The 20999-nt window shown below is 37.0% G+C and overlaps 1 protein-coding gene across 3 annotated transcripts in view; it reads left to right on the top strand.

Moving 5' to 3' along the window:
* myh11.S (myosin heavy chain 11 S homeolog) overlaps positions 1-20999 on the top strand; it is a 60666-nt gene that overhangs the window by 11474 nt on the left and 28193 nt on the right. For 2 of the 3 annotated variants that reach the window (XM_041579282.1, XM_041579283.1), the window contains exons 4-10: positions 8271-8298; positions 12873-12975; positions 13737-13757; positions 15768-15860; positions 17994-18057; positions 19120-19218; positions 19622-19765. In XM_041579282.1, coding sequence (XP_041435216.1) covers positions 8271-8298; positions 12873-12975; positions 13737-13757; positions 15768-15860; positions 17994-18057; positions 19120-19218; positions 19622-19765 — 552 coding nt within the window. The remainder of the gene's footprint in view (positions 1-8270; positions 8299-12872; positions 12976-13736; positions 13758-15767; positions 15861-17993; positions 18058-19119; positions 19219-19621; positions 19766-20999) is intronic. The other variant, XM_018239109.2, reaches the window with a different exon arrangement.

Here is a 20999-nt window from a genome sequence, read left to right as displayed (position 1 = left end):
CCAGAAAGATCCAAATTACCGAAAGGTCGTCTCCCATAGACTCCATTTTATCCAAATAATCCAAATAATCCAAATAAAAGAAATAAATAAATACATTTCTCTATAAGAATAGAACATTACCTTGTACAAGATCCATGCTAAGTTTTAAGTATAACTACAAAGAGCCAAATTATGTAAAGATCCATTATCTTGAAAGCCCCAGGTCCCAAACTTTCTGGATAACAGGTCCCATACCTGTATATGCTGTTGACTGATATGGTCCACACCAGAGATTTCAGACAAACAAAAAGAGGAATATAACAACCTGGTCATATCTTACATAAAGCTCTTGTTGTTGTTGATCTGATTGAGGTTGTAGAACAGGGAACAGTATATCCTAAGGTTTGCAGTATATTGGAGCTGGAGGGATTCAGACTAAGATGTGAAGGTCTAAGCCAATAATACATAACAGGAGGGACTGAATGTAGGTTACATTCATGTTAAATGGGCTTCAGGGGACACAACGGTATCACTACATACATTCTAAGCAGGAATCCCCAACCTTTTTCACCTGTGAGCAACATTCAGATGTAAAAAGAGTTGGGGAGCAACACAAGCATGAAAAATGTTCCTGGATAGATCCAAATAAGGACTATTGTTGGCTATTGGTAGCCCCTGTGTGGACTGGTAGTCTTCAGGAGGCTCTGTTTAGTAGTACACCTGATTTTTATACAACCAAAACTTGCCTCCAAGCCAGGAATTAAAAAATAAGCACCTACTTTGAGGCCATTGAGAGCAACATCCAAGGTTTTGGGGAGCAACATGTTGCTCGCGAGCTACTGGTTGGGGATCACTTTTCTAAAGGATGGGTAAAACACAGATTACTAATATGTATTCGTGCAACAAGTCACATGACCCAACAAATGAAAAAGAAAAAAGTATTTGCTCATCGCTACATTCTCTCCATGTCATGTTTGGGACAGCAAAGTGTGGACAGCTCACTTGACTTTTCCTGTTACCAAACCACACTTACTACTTGACGTATGTTACCACAAGATAAGATAAGGCTCTATTTCAAAGTGAGTATTTTAACATTCTGCCACAGTATTGTAGACAGAAAATGAAAATGTCAAAGGCAAACTAAATATATTAACAAAGATTAGGGCTAACTGTAAAAAAAAGTGTTGGTGCTGAGCGCAGTTGTAGATGACAGGTCCTACAATCTATGTTAATAGAATAGATGTTCCTTTGGCCAAGAGAAAATAAATAACTACATTGAACATCCTTGTTTATCTTTCCATTTGCTTACAAGCTACATGCCAGTAGCACACCCACACACCAAATAACTTGTATATGTTTTCAGAGTAGCAATGACTCCATAATCAGAGGATTTCACCCCTCTATATGCTTAAAGGAATAGTTATGTTTGCAGTTTTACTACTAAGAACACGCCATTTGTCACTAAAGTATTTTTTTTTATATGGAGAATATTCTGCATGACTTGGAGTAATACAGATTCAGATAGCTGTTGTTTTTCTAGAGAAAACATTAATAGGTAGAGAAATAAGAAATAGATCATTTACAGCATTATGCTGAATATAACTTATTTCTTACACCTCTACCGTGCGGGTTCTTGGGTTCCTGAAGTCCTTGTGCTGTGAAATAAAAGTAAGGATTATTATTAGAGGAAACTAGACTATAGAGAGTACAGTGTTACAATAAATACATTTATATAATAATATGATTAGCTAGATAGAGATATTATGTTACAATAATGTAGCTTTATTCTTGTACATTATGTAGCAGAGCCAGGGATTCATTGTCTCCCAAAGCATTTTACAGAGTCAGGGAATATAAATTTTTTTTTTATTTCATTAGAGGTTTTGCAGCCTAGAAAGTATTATATAAGATTATATTATTAGATCCCTGATTTATCTGTATTGCTTCAGGGAACAACATTTCTTGGCATTAGCCAGAGCAAAAGTGTATTACTGTAGAACAAATCTACTGTGGCTTCTTCTAATTTAAATTGTAGAAGAGCTTTAAGGGGATTCTGGGCAATACAACTTGGAGATTAAAGATTCATTTAAGACATCATTGCTCTAACACTATCACTATATTTATATAGTGCTACTTAAGTATGCAGAATTGGGCATTTAAACAGAACAATTATCAAATAGATGAGCTTGATTATTATAAGAGAAAATATATATTTAATATATATATTTAAACAAACAATTATCAAATAGATGAGGTTAATTACTATAATAGAATATAAATACATATAAAAATAACATTCAAGATTAAAACCTAAGAGTTAAGATGCATCATCAGTGTAGTACTGCTTAGCGATCTATGAAAATGATTGTTCCCTGGGCCCACCATGCAGATTGGTTGTATAATATAATTGACTTGTATAAGTTTGCCTGACCTTATTGCCTTGTCTGTAGGCAACATACCTTTTGTGATCATGGCCACTAGGCCATACATATCAAAGGAAGAACAAACAAAGCCTGGGTGCAGTCCAGTATATTATATGATTTTGAATATGCATTTATTTGGGAGCAGGGGCGTTTCTGCCACCTGAGGCAGCCTTTCAGATACCACACCCTTAAACCCAGCGCTTACCTTTCCAAGCACCGGAGTGGGTTGCGCTCTCGGCCATAGAAGAGCCTTAATTCTGATTTAAAAATTGGAATACCGCCCCTGGTTACCTACGGGCTGCTGCCAGGTTTTGGCTGAGAGTGATCTTAATTTATACAATTAAAGGAGCAGACTGTTGCATTGAATGTTACCCTCATATCTAAATTTGGCCAGGAGCAGTAATCCATAGCAAGCAATAAGACAACTGGTAAATGCTAACTGCTGATTGCTAAAGGTTTCTGCATCTGGGCAAACTTAGTGCCTCCTATTACATTACTCTTAAAGGGATACTGTCATGGGACAAAAAAAAATCAAAATGAATCAGTTAAAGGGGAAGGAAACCTCCTCGGCGCTAACCCCCCACCCCCCTGCCGTGTATTGCCCCCCTCCCTCCTCCCCCCTGGCCTACCCCTCCCGCTGGGCAAATGCCCCTAACTTGTTACTTACCCTTCTGCGCAGGTCCAGTCCAGGGAGATCACAGACGACATCTTCTTCCACGCGATCTTCTTCCTCCTTTGACCGGCGCATGCGCAGTAGGATCGTTTCGCCGGTACGATCTAATGCGCATGCGCGTGACTTTTGGCGCATGCGCAGTAGATCCGTACCAGCAAAATGCTCCTACTGCGCATGCGCCAAAACGCCGGTCAAAGGAGGAAGAAGATCGCGTGGAAGAAGATGTCGTCTGTGAACTCCCTGGACTGGACCTGCGCAGAAGGGTAAGTAACAAGTTAGGGGCATTTGCCCAGCGGGAGGGGTAGGCCAGGGGGGAGGAGGGAGGGGGGGCAATACACGGGAGGGGGGGAGGGGGGTTAGCGCCGACGAGGTTTCCTTCCCCTTTAATAGTGCTGCTCCAGCAGAATTCTGCACTGAAATCCATTTCTTAAAAGAGCAAACAGATTTTTTTATATTCGATTTTGAAATCTGACATGGGGCTAGACATATTGTCAATTTCCCAGCTGCCCCAAGTCATGTGACTTGTGCTCTGATAAACTTCAATCACTCTTTACTGCAAGTTGGAGTGATATCACCCCCTCCATTCCCCCCCCCCCAGCAGCCAAACAAAAGAACAATGGGAAGGTAACCAGATAGCAGCTCCCTAACACAAGATAACAACTGCCTGGTAGATCTCAGAACAACACTCAATAGTAAAAACACATGTCTCACTGAGACACATTCAGTTACATTGAGAAGGAAAAACAGCAGCCTGCCAGAAAGCATTTCTCTCCTAAAGTGCAGGCACAAGTCACATGACTTGGGGCAGCTGGGAAATTGACAAAATGTCTAGCCCCATGTCAGATTTCAAAATTAAATATAAAAAGATCTGTTTGCTCTTTTGAGAAATGGATTTCAGTGTAGAAGTCTGCTGGAGTGCACTATTAACTGATGCGTTTTGAAAAAAACATGTTTTCTGATGACAGGTTCCCTTTTATAAAAAGTTTTGCTGTTTGTAATAGTTGTTGCAATATGTAATGTTAAAGAGGTGACAAATATCGTTTTCAGGTGAATTATTGGATTAAAAGATCTGCTCTTCATCCTCTTTTAGAGGATGAAAAATCTGTCCCACATGAGAGATGATCATTCATATAGAAATCTGGTTTTTCTACTAGAAAATCAAGTAAACATTAAATAAACCCAATAGTCTGGTTTTGCTTCCAATAAGGATTAATTATATCTTAGTTTGGATGAGGTTCAAGCTAGTGTTTTATTATTACAGAGAAAATGGAAATATTTTTTAAAATGGGCATTATTTGGGAGATGCCCGTTTGTATTTCAGAGCTTTCTGGATAATGGGTTTCTGGATAATGGATCCCATACCTGAAATAGGCTCAAAACACATTGTTATCTTACTAAAACTACACTTTTGTGGGTTTTCACTTGTAGCTTTAACTAACTTTGACACTTTTTTCCACTTACGCTGTCATTTTCAAGGTCATGCCACGTTTGCATAGATCTTCGGGACAGAAAATAACTATTATTTATAAGACACACTGAATACACATACAGATTGCTTGTGTTAACATCTTATTTTTCTAAATGATTTTAAAAAAAATGTATGCCTCCAAATAAAAGGCACATGATATTTTTTTCATATCATTAAATATACAATTGTAGCTGAAAAAAGTTTATGCCATGGTGTTAAAGGGGAACTTCACACAAACATAACTTGAGCTTTTTGAAAAGTAAACGTAATTTCAAGCAACTTTTCATGATTTTTAAGGGTTTGGAACATTTCCCTAAGCCTAGCCTGCTCTTCTGCTGATCTGTCTGACTACTTTGCTGAGCTGGCTGACTACTGTTACTTTGTATCAGCAGCCATCTGTCCTCAGCCTGCATCCTCCAAGCCCCACAATTCCCTGCACATGTGATTTCAATAAGGAACGGAACATCCCAGTGCAATGCATTGTGGGTTACGTAGTTCCTGCATGCTGTCTGTAAGCTGTGGAGTAGTTGTTACAATTTGTAACACCAGTGTTTAGTCCCTCCTTCCCTGCTAGGATTTTAAATTATACAGAAAGAGAAGAACTGTTAAACAGTTGGATTTCAGCCTTAAAATGGCATTTATTCATACTTTTTGAAGAAACAGGTAATTGTGATGGATATATTAGGGGTTTCTGTGTTATATGGGCCTCTATCATATTTTGTTTGGAAGCCGGAATTCCCCTTTTAAGCTTGTTCATATTTCACGTGTCGCAAAAGTAAAACATGAAAGAACTTTACTGAGCCCTTATTCAGCAATTCTGTCTGTTTATTCCCTTTTATGGTGAGGCTGCATTGTGATAAACCATCATTTTATGTTGGAGATTATACATTAACAGCAGATCGCAGGCAGCAATAGGAAAGTAAGGCAATCTCATTAAGGAGAATTAAAAACAAGTTTACATTTAGGATACTGTATACAAACTGTTTATTCCGAACAGCCACAAGTTTCTCTTGTTTTTTTTTATTTCATGTTAAGGACCCAATTATTTCTGTGTCTGTGTTTGTACTTATAGCCACACGAGAAAACACATGTTGTTGAGATGAAGCTGCAATAACTGCTGCCAGACAAACCTAAATAAAGCTGCAGCCCTTCAATGCATTGTGGGAAGCCATTAACTTCCCTCCTATTAAAATAGAAAAAGTTGCACAGCATTATTCCACAGCACAGACCATATTTGGTGAGACCATCCTAACATTTCTAACATTTATTTCCTGCATCAAACAACTCAACATACTGCTCAGATATAGAAAAGGGAACCCCCTCTGCATGACTATCAGGAATATCAGGAAATTATAGTTTTATTAGAATTCCCAAGCTTATATTTCCCAAAAAACTAACACTGACACTAATATATATACATATTATGTTTCAATAGTAAAAAATAGGGGGGGCGGTTTCCTTTGTCACTTGAACAACAGCTAGTGAAAAATGCCATGTTCCAGGGTTATTTACTGCACATAAATACCATTTTCGAGTTGCTGTTCATTCTTGGACAAACATCACAGTCACCTGGCAGTGAAAAGCACTTATATGTAGATTGTGCCTGGCAATTAAAATACACATGTTTAGAACTTTCTTCATAGGCATCCATACATATTTAAAGGGGAACTCCACAAAAGCATAACTTAAGCTTTTTATTTTTTACATCAATTAAAAAATATGCAGACTTTTCATGATTTTTAATGGTTTCTGACAGTTCCCCTGCTCTTCTGCTGATCTTTCTGACTACTTTGCTCAGCTGGCTGACTACTGTTACTTTGTATCAACAGCCATCTGTCCTTAGCCTGCATCATGCAAACCCCACAATTCCCTGCAAACGTGATTTCAATAAGGAACGGTGCTATGCAATGTGGGTTATGTAGTTTCTGCATGCTGTCTGTAAGCTGTGGAGAAGTTGTTACAATTTGTAACATCAGTGTTTAGTCTCTCCTCCCCTGCCAGGATTTCAAATTATGCAGAAAGAGAAGCACTGTTAAACAGCTGGATTTTAGCATAGTAATTATTCATACTTTTTGAAGAAAAAGGTAACTGTGATGTACGGAACGCATTTTAGGACACCCTGCAGTGAAATACATCTCCTTCATGCAATGTCCTATGCCTTCGGAATGGCGCATCGGTTGCTTTTACCGTCAGTCATCGTTCAAATCTGCAATCACACCTCCGTCCTCTACAATCCCTTCTCAGCCGTCAGTCATACAAACTCCTAACTCATTATTTCATAAATACACTTCTAAAAATCCAATAGGAATAATAGAGAGTGGGTGAGTGTTTTTTTGTGGTGAGCTCTAATCTCACATTTTCATAAAGAAACCCCCTAAGTGTATGAAGTTAGTATATTCACACAAATCCATCATTTTACTTCGCTCTATAAAAGGAAAACTATACCCCCAAAATGAACACTTAAAGGGCATGTAAAGGCAAAAAAATAAAATCCCATTTTTACTTTCTTTAATGAAAAAGAAACCTATCTCCAAAATACTTTAATTAAAAAATGTCTACCTTTTTTATAAGAAACCTGACTGTATGCAGTGAAATTCTCCCTTCATTTACTGCTGTGGATAGGAATTGTCAGACGGTCCCTAACTGCTGAGCAGGGAAACAATCATACTTATGAACAGCAGGGTGAGCCCCCAACTTACTTCCCAGTCATGCAGAACTCAAGCAGCTTTGTTTATGATGATCCCTAAGCAGCCCAGACCACACTGAGCATGTGCACAGTCTTAGTCTTGCAAAGATGTTTAACAAAGTTACAAGATGGTGACCTCCTGTAGCCAACTTTGAAATCATAAATCATTTGTTTGATTAGGCTTGTGGTGCAGTAAGTTCATGTTTATATTTAGTATACAAAATACAGCATTTTTAGCCTTATTCTATTTTAGGCTTTACATGCCCTTTAAGCAACAGATAGTTTACATCATATAAAGTGGAATATTAAAGAATCTTACCAAACTGGAATAAATATTTAAGTAAATATTGGCCTTTTACATCTCTTGCATTGAATCAACATTTCATGATGGTTTCTGTGCTGTCTCAGAGATCACAGGTAATGCAAGCAGGTTATACCTTGCTAAATGTTTATTGCAGCATGCAACGTTTCGGGGTTACCCCCGGGGTAACCCCGAAACGTTGCATGCTGCAATAAACATTTAGCAAGGTATAACCTGCTTGCATTACCTGTGTGCCGGTGGATTCTTGCTGCCATTGGATCGTGAGGTTGCCGTTTCCTCATTACGCTGTGCACCAGGGATCTCTATCGTTGGGAGGGCCAGGGTGTGCGAGTACTCACTGGATCTGTCTCAGAGATCACCTGACCAGAAATACTACAACTCTAACTGTAACAGGAAGTGTGGAAGCAAAAGACACAACTCTGTCTGTTAATTGGCTCATGTGACCTAACAAGTATGGTTTGTTGGTATGTTTGTGAGCACAGTGAATCATACAATCCCAGGGGGCGGCCCTTATTTTCTTTTTAAAATGGCAATTTTCTCTTTTTGATTACCTAATGGCACATACTACTAACAAGTATATTATTATGAAAATGGTTTGTTTACATGAAGCAGGATTTTTCATATGAGCTGTTGTATACAATATCTTTTTATAGAGACTTACATTGTTTGGGGGTATAGTTTTCCTTTAAGTGACTATCATTTTTTAATATCTGTTTCAGATCGTGAAGATCAGTCAATTCTGTGCACGTAAGTAAATTAGTAACATTTGTATTTTGTTTCTACTGTATCTCAGCAAAGGAACCCAGCATGGTTTCTTTTTACATAAATATAATTTTTTATTCCTTGAATGAAAAAGCCTGTTTCTTTGTGGTCATGTGGAGTATGTTACAGCTTCTAAAGTATTCTCAGCCCTTAGCAATGAAAATGGTATATATTGTCTATTTAAAGGAGAAGAGAAGTCTTCTGGGTGTGCCAAATGTTAGGAACCCCTAAGTGATTGTATTTACTTACCTGAAACCCTGGGGCGGTGCTCCTATCAGCACTGGCCCGAGGTTACACCAGTGAGCCCCGCCGGGCCAAGCTGATCCTGAAACCCTATGCTGCTACCCCCTGTGCGAGCGCACGCCCAAATGTGCGCACGCATTTCTGACTGTGATTCCATTCATGCACAGTAGCAGAGGGGAGAGAGGGGTGGGAGAAAGAGGAGAGAAGGAAGGGGGCAGCTACAGAGGGCAGCAAACATGGACTAGGGGTAAGCAGAAGAAGTTTAATAGGTACCTGAAAAGCACCCCTTTATCATTGCGCCCTAGGCAGGTGCCTCTCCTGCCTACCCCTAGTTCCGGCCCTGCCAGTGAGCACCACTAATCGAGCCTCCTCCGATTTCTTCTCACTTTTCATGGCTGCGCATGTGCATAAGAGAGAAAAGCCAAACTTTAACTTTAAAAAAGTCGGCTATTTTGCTCTACTGCGCATGCGTCTACCCTGGGAAATTTAAAGAAAGAATACGTTGGAAGAGAACTGCTCCGAGGTGCTCACTGGTATAACCCGTGCCCGGTGTTTCAGGTAAGTAAATACAATCACTTGGGGATGCCTAACATTTGGCACCCCCAAGTGCAAGACGACTTTCCTTCTTCTTTAAGGCAGTGTTTTTTAAACTTGGATTCCTAGTAAATATTGTTACTGTGCACAATGTCCTATTTTATATATCTTTTAATAACAGTACAAAGAATATGGTTGTTACAAGAATTCTATGTGCACACTTTATAGTGGCCTCTGCTGATGCTTTCCAGAGAAGTGATGCTTTCTAATAATGAAAAAAAATCAATATATCAAAACATTTTTTTTCCTTTAAGAAGGATGGAAATGCATGTAGTTGTGTTGATGTGTGAGAGAATGCTAAGAAACCAATGCCTCAGAGCAGGGTAGGACTATTAGAATATAATGAAGACATATATGGTCAAACACCCAGGGAGTTCACAAGATGCCAAGAGATAGGCACTCTTAGCCTGGGAGAAAGGAAATGCACTTGGAGTTATTATGACCACAATATAACCCTTCGCTTCAGAGAGAGTTAATGTATTATTGACCAAGAAAGGTTTTAGGTTTCCAAAACATACAAAAAAAGGAAAGAAAAGGGTTTATTAGGAAAACTAGAGTGGGATGTCTGTTGGTTTTTGACAGTTTCCCACAGGACTTTGTTTTTTTATCAGTGAAAAAGTGTATAAATACAGATAGAGACAGCAGGGGAGAACTCTAATAACAATGAAGTAGCAGCTTTTTTGCTATAGTTGACCCTTAGCAGCAGGCATGGCCAGTTGCACCTTGTAGCTGGCTGGGAATCATGAGAGATTTGTTATTTAATTATGTGTTTATTCTTCATTATTTATTAAAATGTATCCACAAGCAGCAATGTATAAAATATTATTACCTTCTTATTTATGGTGTCACTTGCCCCCGACAACATTTTTTCTTGCCTGAGAGTATTGGGTCTGCTTTCTTTATAGTTACACCACTTATTTTATTCATGCATGTTTTACTGCTCTTTAAAGCGTTTATTAATTATTCTCATGAGACCATGTCCCATTCACTAAGGACAATTCAACTGCCTGTATAATTCTGAAGCATGGCAGGAAACATAGAGAGAACCATGTAAGCACAGAGAGAACATGCAAAGTGCGTGTGATAGTTTCCTAGCTGGAATGAAACCTAGGACCCCAGCACTGCAAGTTGACAATGGTAACCATGGTGCCACCATGCTGCAGTCTTGCTTTACAAAGCTCTGTGGGGTACAGTTCACTCCATTATAGCAAACCCACGTCATCATTAGTAGAGGTTTTATATGACCTTGAGACTTTTTATGAAATGCAGGAGCTAAGATCAAAATTGGGTACATTTAAATGCTATTCACAAAGGGACTTGTATCCATGCTCTCTTCTTGCAACTTCATCCTAATGGCACAAGTTATGGCATTTGCATCTACATTGACTAAGAATAAAATGGTGGTTTACAAACCCAGATGCTAATTAGTCCACATTGGTAAACTGCATGCATTACACTTCAAGGTACTTAGCAAGCACACCTATGATATCCATGGAATTCTGGCAAATTCTTTGCACTTAGAACCTTTGTTTATAAACGGGCCCTCTTAAAATCCTGCTTTCTACCTCATGTTAAAAGTTCATTTTAAGCCATGCTACTCCATTAAAATAGCCTTAATTAAAGAAGAAAAATAATAAGATCATTGTGCATGTGGTTCTTAATGATATTCTGTGCAGTCCATATTGCTTTGATGGCAGATCCCTTGAGCCCTTTACTTTGTCTGACATTTGAACAATTTAGTGCTTATATGAAAAAGACTATTAAATGAGAGTCTTATAAAACTGGCTACTTTTTGTATAGGGATGAATCATATGCCTGTTGACCTAAACAAGAAGATGAGAAACATTAGGTTAAGACATAGCCCAATTACTGTCAAAAGAAATCAACTATAATGCCCTCTATATACTTTGTTCTTAGTTACTTTAATATTTGTTAAAATTGCTTTTGCTAAAATATATTTCCATAGCAATGTGACAGAAGGCTTTGAAGATTAAGTAGAAGTAAGGAAAGACATATGGAAGAGGGAAATGTGTTTCCTGAGTTTATCTGCTTTGTCTCATCTTGTCTGTTCCATTCTATTCTGTTTCTTCTTCTTCTCTGTCCTGCTCTTTCTTCAGTTTTACTTTCTGCCTCATCATTTTCTTCTTTCATTCACCTGTATTCTTTTTTTTGTATTCCTTTTTTCTCTCTCACTGTTTTCTAGTTAGCGTTGTTTTCTTTTGTGTAATGTCATACTTTTGGCTACTGCCTTTCCCTATGCCATTTGCTATTTCCTCATTAAGTTAGTGTGACGCTAATCTGAATTATGTAAGAGCCTAACTGGTTGTATGTAAATAATGTTAATACCCAATAACATTAGACCTTTCCACCATTTAATATTATATGGAGGTGCTGCCCATGAATTATGAATCCAAATACTAATTACTGGACAGACAAACCTTCCAAAGTTACATAGTAAGTTAGGTTGAAAAACGACACACGTCCATCAAGTTCAACCTTTTAAATCTATATATAACCTGCGCTAGTTAATCCAGAGGAAGTCAAAAACCCGATTTGAAGCCTCTCCAATTTGCCTCAGAGGGGGAAAAATTCAAAATTCATTCCTGACTGGCAATCGGACTAGTCTCTGGATCAACTTGTACTATGAGCTATCTTCCATAACCCTGTATTTCCTCACTTGCTAAAAAGCTATCCAACCCCTTTAATAAAGTGGAACTGTCACCCAGACATAAAAAGCTGTATAATACAAGTCCTTTTTAAATTAAACATGAAATCCAAATTCTTTTTTTTATTAAAGCATTCATAGCTGTTGTAAACTCATTTAAAAATCTCAGCTGTCAATCACATATTGCCTGCCCCTCCTCTATGCCTAGGCAGGGCAAGCAATTACTTTCACTTTCCATTGAGCACTTCCTAGATGTCACTGCTCTCCCCACATTCCCCCTCTCTATTTACCACTTAATTGTGTAGCCAGGGCATGGGGGTGGACATCAGGTCCCCCATTCTGGTGCACAAACAAGATTTTGAGATGATACAAGGCTTGTCTTAATAACAGTGTCCACTAAATGGCTCCTGCCTGCTTCCTATAATTATGAATTCCCAGACTATAGAAATAAGATTCAAATAATTTACACAGTGTAAGTAAAGTTCATTTTGCTTGACTTACATGATAAAATAGGATTTTGAAAATTTTTTTGGGTGACGGGTCCCCCTTAAAGCTATCTAATGTATCAGCCTGTACAAGTGATTCAGGGAGAGAATTCCACATTTAGGATGGAAGTTTTGTCTGTCCGGTAATTACTAAAGGTATGCGACCTGTTATCCAGAATGGAGATTTCTGGATAAGATCTTCATACCTTAAGTCTACTAGAAAATCCTGTAAACATTAAATACACCCAATGGCTGGTTTTGCTTCTAATAAGGATTAATTATTTCTTAATCTGGATTAAGTACAAGGAACTGTTATTACAGAGAAAAAGGAAATACATTTTGGATTATTTGAATAAACTGGAGTCTGGACTAAGATTGGAGTATGGGATAAGAGTTTACGTAATCTGAATGACAGGTTTCTGGATAACGGATCCCATACCTTTATTCGGATTCGTCGTTTAACAATTGTTGTGTGACAACAACACAGTTCAGAAACAACAATATTTTCTTCTTGTAAACATATATTACTTAAAATTTTATGGTCTATTTCTTACATATGTTATATTTTCCAGGGGTGAATCTGGTGCAGGTAAAACAGAGAACACCAAGAAGGTCATTCAGTACCTAGCGGTTGTGGCATCATCACACAAAGGAAAGAAAGACACCACCATCACTGTGAGTCCATTTCTCGAGTTTTTTCCTGATATATTCTATAAGATGAAACGTAAAGGAAACAGCTCCGTTTATTTGTTGTTCTGCCAAGGAACTGACAAGACAAGAAAGATAAGGCACTGTTTGACATTCACATAAAGCAATGAATCTTTGGGATGGAAGACAGTGTTCTGTCACTTTTCTGCCACTTGGATTTCTTTATAAAGCTCTCAAAAGATCAGAACTGTACAGAGTTTATAATATCACAAGGGTCTGTCCTATACTATCAAATGCCTTACCATGTGATAATATATACTGGAAACATAAGCCTTTTTTGTTTGTAAAGTTAAGGTGACAATATTTTTATTATAATAACTTCTCTGTCCGCAGGTTACAGTCTTACTTCGAACAGTCGTTAGCACATTTATCCACTGCTGCTTTCACATTATATTATATCATCTTTTCTTTTGGAAAAATATGGAAAATAATAATTTGGAAAATTAACAGTTATATTTTTTATTAATATTATTTTTGTTTGCTGTTTATTAGTACAATTCTTTTTCAAGTATAATAAAATTGTTTTTGTAATTTTAATATTGGGGAAAACAGCTACTATGTTTCAAATAATATAAATCACCAAAAAATGCCATATGTTGCATTAATATACATTATACTAGTTTCCATTTGTCTATTCGAGCAGATTCGTTTATGTTTTTATGAATGGGATCAGTGATTATTTGTAAGCATAACTCTAATGCTTCTTTTACCACATTATTCAACTACAGCAAGGCCCATCTTTTGCTTACGTGAGTAATCTAGATTGTGGAGTGTGTATTTAGTAACACCGAGTGGAGATTTGCATGCTATTGTTGCACTTAATTAAAGCGTGGGTTGTGTTAATGGTGGAATCAGATTTATAGCAACAATAGCACATGTTTTTACACGTTTTTTTCCTATTGGTTATGAATTTAATGAGTTCTGACACACCTAGAGATGTGGTTCTCTACCAATTCATAACAAAAAGTTAAGATAAGCTATTAATTATAATTAACACGCATGGGTGTACAACTAGCCATATTATACAAAAAAAATAGTTAGATAGAGATCAATCTTTATCAACTTCAAGCATCGTGATTTTTACATATTTGTCTAAACCATGATAATTGGTGAGAGCCACAGTTCTACAGCCGAAACTCATATAATTGTGTGATAGTTGTAGCTGAATATTTCATGAAAGAGTCACTCTATACAATACACTTCTAAATATTGAGGCCTTCTGAGGTTGAACTTTTTAGGACCTGTGTTGAAAAAATAGTTGTGATTTGCACTGGAAACATGCATGAATTATTCTGATTAACGTGTGATCTTCCATTGTTTGTTTGCATGACAGCATGCTTTCTTGCTTGCTATTGTAATTGTTTATTTCCTACAATGACCAGTATAATCGGATACATTTAATTCCTTATTCAGATGGCTTGCTTCGTGTTTTCGGCAGCTGAGTTAAATAAAGAGTAAAAAATAAGGATGCAATTGATCTTAATAATCTCTTTATCCTATTAAATTCCCATAGACAAAATCTGATCACATAATAGGTGTCATAGTAATACTTAAGCCTATCCTTATGAACCAAGAGAGTTAACAATGGGAATTGAGGAAGTGAAGACAAACTGCAACGCATCTTCATTTCCTCTTCCCCAATGCATCATGCACCAGCCAGCATGGAGTAATAGAAATTCCCAAACCTTCCCATTGGATAAACCAAGTAATATACATGGTGCATGAATGTCAGTCTTGAACATCTAATCAGCATACATTTATTGAAAATTGGCTTGTCATACCAGATATTCCCAAATATTTAATGACATGAAATGAATGATTGATTGCTTCCTACAGTTGCTTTAATTTAAGTGGCAGTTATGGATTATAACTCACATCTAAAATATGGCATCTGCATTTATACACACAATATGATGCCCCTCACAGTGCATGCTCACTGTGTAGCTGTTACAAATAACAGTGGCCAATGTGTATTTGCATGTAAAATCATTCATTTATCAAAAGCTGGTTTATTATTAATTTATTTACATGCTGCTGCATTTAACACAATAATGCATTGTAAGCCCTACTGGTAGTGATGGGCGAATAAATTTGCCAGGAGCGAATATGTGGTGAATTTCCGCGTTTTGCCACTGGCGAATAAATTCGCAAAACTGCCGCGAAAATTTCGGCGGCATCAACATTTTTTAGACATGTGGTGGAAAAGTTGATTGCGTCAACATTATTCAAACACCCATTGACTTAAAACGCCGGCGTCAAAATTGACGCTAATGTTAGAATCAATGCAGGCATCAAAATTCACGTTTCGGCGAAGCGAAACGGGACAAATCCGTCCATCACTACCTCCTTGCAGTACAAGAGTTATCAGAAAGAGACAACTGCTATTTAGCTCTCTGCTGCACAGTAACATGGCCGAGCGCTACACAGGTCAATAGTTTATTTAAGCAGCTATGGAGATCTTAGCCATTTACTTTGTTTTTGTTCCCAGGCCAATTGCAATCTCAGTAAAACACTTAGCAGATAGTGCTGCTGTGCTTTGATCTATGAATCAAAAACTATAATGCAGTTGCTTCAGCTTTCATGCTACAGCAGCCAGTTTAATTGCTTTGCACTGGCATATCATCCAAGGCCTAATTGGACTTCAAGAACTTATCATCATGGTATTCTTATAGTTTTACTATATCTGCACCTCAACAATGTGTGCTGCCTATTCATTTCTTCATAAGAATGTGTCTAATATTGTTTGATATGAATTCCAGGGAGAGCTGGAAAAGCAGCTTCTTCAAGCCAATCCTATTTTAGAAGCTTTTGGCAACGCCAAAACAGTAAAGAATGACAACTCCTCCAGATTTGTAAGTAAATCATATATACATACATAATCGTTATCTTTAATTAATTACTTGTAATTAATTATTAAAGTAAATATAAATTGTAGACAAACTCAAATAATAGGCTGGGTCAGTCATACTGGAGAGTATATTGGCATTTCTTAAAATGGTAGATGTTATGTGATTTTTTTAAATACTTATATATATATTTTTTTGTTCTACATTTTTTTAAGCTTAGAATTGCTGTTCTGTTGCTAGGTGTTATGTATCCTTCCAACCAGACTGCAAATTGGAGGTCAGAATGGAAAATGAATAGGAAAGAAATATAAAAATCAATAAGAAATTAAAATAACAATAACATGATAATACACAATAAAAACAATAATAATAACCCCTTCTTTTGGTTCCTTGGATTAGTGACCCTGACTGCCAATTAGTATTTTTAGTTGTTGACTAGAAATAGGCAGAATAGGAAGGCTCATGGGGTTGTTCACCTTCAAAGACTTTTTTTTCCAGTTTTTTTCAGTTCAGTTGGTTTCAGATTGACCAGAAATAAAACTTTTTCCAATTACTTTCTATTTGATATTTCTATTGTTTTTCTAATATTGAAGTGTAATTTTTTCACCTACTAAACCAGCTCTAGGAAGGGGGATGTTACCAACTTTGAAACTGTTATAAATTGATACATTTAGGGGCAATTTATCTAACAATTAAATTTGTGTTGTGTGAGGGTTTTTCCACCTTGAATAAAATTGCATTTTGAATGTTTGGGTATTTATGAAAAAGTCAGTATGTCTAAAACTCAAATGAAAAACGACAGGGAAAAAAACTCTAATGATCGAGTTCATGTCCTGAAAAAAACTCAAATCCCTCAAAATGTATTGGGTTTATGTCCTGAAAACTCGAATTGATTGAGTTTTTTGGATAAAAACCTCAAAAAACTTGAGCTTTGCCTAGGACGACTCCCATTGACTTCTAAGTGACCTTGCTAGCTTTTAGATGGCAAATTTTGAAAATATAATTTGAATGTGTGAGTTGGGGTGCAAAAAAAAAATTTGAATCGTGGAAAAAAATCAAATTAGATTTTTGATAAATCTGCACCTTAGTTAATACATTTTTTATCTTTGTCCCTGCTGAGTAGAATCCCTAAATTTCATTAAAAGCGGTTGTTATAATTGAAACAATAGTTGCTAATATTCCACAGATACTGCAGATAAATGTATCAACTAAATGTAGCAAACTGTTGAGATCACTGAGCTGCCATACTGAGACATTAGAGACAGAAACATTAAGGGGCCGATTCACTAAGGGTCGAATTTCGAAGTAAAAAATACTTCGAAATTCGACCCTCGAATTGAAATCCTTCGACTTCGAATATCGAAGTCGAAGGATTTAGCGCTAATCCTGCGATCGATCGATCGAAGGATTTTTCGTTCGATCGAACGATTAAATCCTTCGAATCGAACGATTCGAAGGATTTTAATCCAACGATCGAAGGAAAATCCTTCGATCAAAAAATCACAGGCAAGCCTATGGGGACCTTCCCCATAGGCTAACATTGACTTCGGTAGCTTTTAACTGCCGAAGTAGGGGGTCGAAGTTTTTTTTAAAGGGAAAGTACTTCGACTATCGAATGGTCGAATAGTCGAACGATTTTTCGTTCGAATCGTTCGAATCGAAGTCGAAGGTCGTAGTCGAAGGTCGAAGTAGCCCATTCGATGGTCGAAGTACCCAAAAAATACTTCGAAATTCAAAGTATTTTTCATTCGAATCCTTCACTCGAGCTGAGTGAATCGGCCCCTAAATGTTAAGCTTCCATTTTGGAAAAACAATAAATAATAGAAAGCAATTGGAAAAAAAAGTCTTTAGTTTTGGTGAACAATTTAAAAAAATTCAAGTGAAAAAAAGTGTTTTGAAGGTGAACACCCTCAATAGTTTGTTCCTGAGTGAACATTAAATTATAAAAAAAAAAGGAGTTGTGGGCTTTGGTAATGTGGACTGGGAACCCTGTATAGTCATTTATTTACTGCTGTGTGGTTGATTGTTTTTACTGAAGCTTATAGAAAAATATAACTGTTATTATTAGTAAATTTAGTATGTAGCTCTAATAAACATCACTGATGCTGTTGAATGTAAGCAATTTTATTTTTATCTTAGGGTAAATTTATCCGTATCAACTTTGATGTGACGGGCTATATTGTTGGTGCAAACATTGAAACCTGTATCCTTTTCAGAGAACAATAGAGCAACGTCATTAACAAACCTGGGCAGCCATCAGTCAATCAGTGCTCACCGCCTTTTCATTATTGATTTATCATTGAAAATATCTGTGGCTTTAGCTTTCTAAAATAATGTCCTTGGACAGGAACATTGGACAGGCAGGGACCCAAACAATTGAAATCACTTAAATAAAACAATGAAGTGTCACCCGCTGTAGTCTACATCATCATAATTAAAATACCATCATGGCTATGATGCAGATACTACTGTTTCTCATTGCTTTCTCCTATTCAAGGAAAGTCTCTCTGATCCCTAGAATTCTTTACAATCCCAAGCAGTCTACTTTAAGGCCTGAGCTGGTTAAAACAATTATCTGCAAAAGAGAGAGACAATATTCATTGGTTTGTTTAATTATTTTATTTATTATTGGATTTCAAAATTATTGGTCCAGAAAAGACCAAAATGAGCTGCTATTGAACTCCAATGACTGTAAAGTACAAACCCCAGTTTCGTAGGTCAATGGATACCCTAATTATAAAAATATTCTTCTGTTCCATTTACTACCTTACCACAACCATTATGAGTTGCTGGGATATTAATATTTACCTATTCAATAACTCTACTGCAATTCATATCTATAAATTGCATGACTTGCCTGGCTACAGCCATTTGGATTCAGCAAAATGCAAACTAATACTTTCAAGAAAGAAAATTGGTGTGTGAAAAAAAAACTGAACTGCATAGGTAGATAAAGTTAGATAATATTAAGGTGTGAAAAATGAACAGGAGCATGTTAGTTAATGAGCCCTATCACATCCCAAGAGCTAACATATGTTATTATCACTGGGCTAAATCTGAACCACACTAGGAAATAATAAATCTCACTTTTAATACACCAATATTAATTAAAGTGGAATAGTTTTTGCAAATGTCCAAATCTAAAACATACTATCCATATAAGGGCTGGTGGAGTTTAGCACATCATTTTTATATCAACATAAGCTTTCTGATCAAAAGAAGTCATATATATATAGACATGTTTGCCTCTTTAGCAACAAAATAGATTTGCTTGAAAAATCTCGTTGCATCCGACAAGCAAGAGATGAAAGGACTTTCCACATATTTTATTATTTGATTCAGGGTGCCAAGCCTGCTTGGAGAGGTAAGTGAGACACAACTTATGTCGTCTTGTAACTAGATTGAACAAGTTCTTAGTTCCAACTCTGGCACTCATAGCAAGGGTGAGCTAGTGCTTTAATGCATCCCATAGCGTCAAAATACTTTATAAAAAACCCAGTCAAAATTGTGTTGTATTTATGAATATCACTGAAAACAGCCATATTGTTTGTCTCAGATAACACAATTTAATTAGACAACAACGTTAACTGAGTTGCTTCAGCTTAGGAATAACTCACCTAATGCAAGAAATACTCTGCTCTACATACATATTGATGACCACTAGTGAATATGTGCCACTCTATTTGTGTGCCACTCTATAAGTGGTAAATGTCTTTTAAGTTTCTTTTACATTCATTGACCAATGCATTTTCTGTCCATGTTTTCAGAGGAGTTATTGCTTGAAGGTTTTGGAAATTATACATTTTTATCCCTTGGCTATGTACCTGTTCCTGCACAAGATGATGGTGACATGTTCCAGGAAACCTTGGAAGCCATGGGCATCATGGGATTCACAGAAGATGAACAGCTTTGTAAGTCAATTTTCCATTAGGAACCCTGTTTCCATTTTTTATGAAGGCAAAATGTTGGCAATGGTAGTAGGAACCAATATTTATTTTGGTATTGGGGATATCGTATAGCACTAAAATCCAGCCTAGTAGGTTAATTAGCCAAGTGCATGTTCTCAGTCCAACCAGTTTATATTAAAATAATTATAGATAAGCCCTAGACAGGATCTATAAAAGCCACTTAAAGTGTTCTGTGTGACCTGCAATTCTCCAGCTGCACAGCCTGTACTGCATCATTTGCATTTGCAACAACAGCCAAGGAGAATAGAGAAGAAAGCAGTTTGATGGACCAGTCTGGTTCTGACTGGCTGTGGTGCCACTTTATAAGACAAGTTGACTTGACACTCTCTATGTAATATGTACATGTTGTAGACATTTTATATGTGTTTTCCTTATTGGGCAATACCCATGATTCCTGTAAGGCAGTAATCCCCAACCAGCAACATGTTGTTTACCAACTCTTTGGATGTTGTTCTCAGTGACCTCAAAGCAGATGCTTATTTTTGAATTCCAGGCTTGTGGACAAGTTTTGGTTGCATAAAAACCAGGTGCACTGCCAAACAGAGCCTCCTGTAGGCTGCCAGTTCCACAAAGTGGCTACCAAATAGCCAATCACAGCCCTAATTTGACACCTCAGAATTTTTTTGCATGCCTGTGTTGCTCCCCAAATCTTTTTATTTTTGAATCTGGCTAATGGGTAAAAAAAGGTTGGTGACCCCTGCTGTAAGGGTTTGGGGGGAATTTGAAGCTACTCAGTTTTGGGTTTAGAAGTTTACAGTAATTCTCTGTACAAATCTCTTTCATTCAGTGGTTTAAACAAAGGGTCAGCAGTTCTGAAGTCTTGCAACTAACCAAATATCTGGGAAAAAAGAGGCTAGCAGTGCTTTAAATTGTAGCCAGTCAGTGTTCTTTGAAGTATCTTAATAGACTAATTACATTAATCATGTGAATTTAAAGTACTCATCCTTAGTTTCATAACTGGCTTTTTTATATTGCAAGAATTAATGCTTTCAATAAAGAATTTTGCCGCCAGACCAATCAGCAGGTGTCTCTGATATTGCAGATGTGTATACCCCCCAGTAAACCTTCAAAGCATGCTTGGTATAGTATATTAATACACTAGTGTTGGTTCAAAATAGCAAGAAAGGCATGCCTGATCATTATAAATTGTTTTATCCAAATTGTGGCATTCCTGGCA

The sequence above is a fragment of the Xenopus laevis genome, chromosome 9_10S (assembly GCF_017654675.1).
Source record: "Xenopus laevis strain J_2021 chromosome 9_10S, Xenopus_laevis_v10.1, whole genome shotgun sequence".
NCBI lineage: Eukaryota > Metazoa > Chordata > Amphibia > Anura > Pipidae > Xenopus > Xenopus laevis.
Note: the sequence above shows the minus strand (reverse complement) of the source record. Positions and strands in the feature narration are given on the sequence as shown.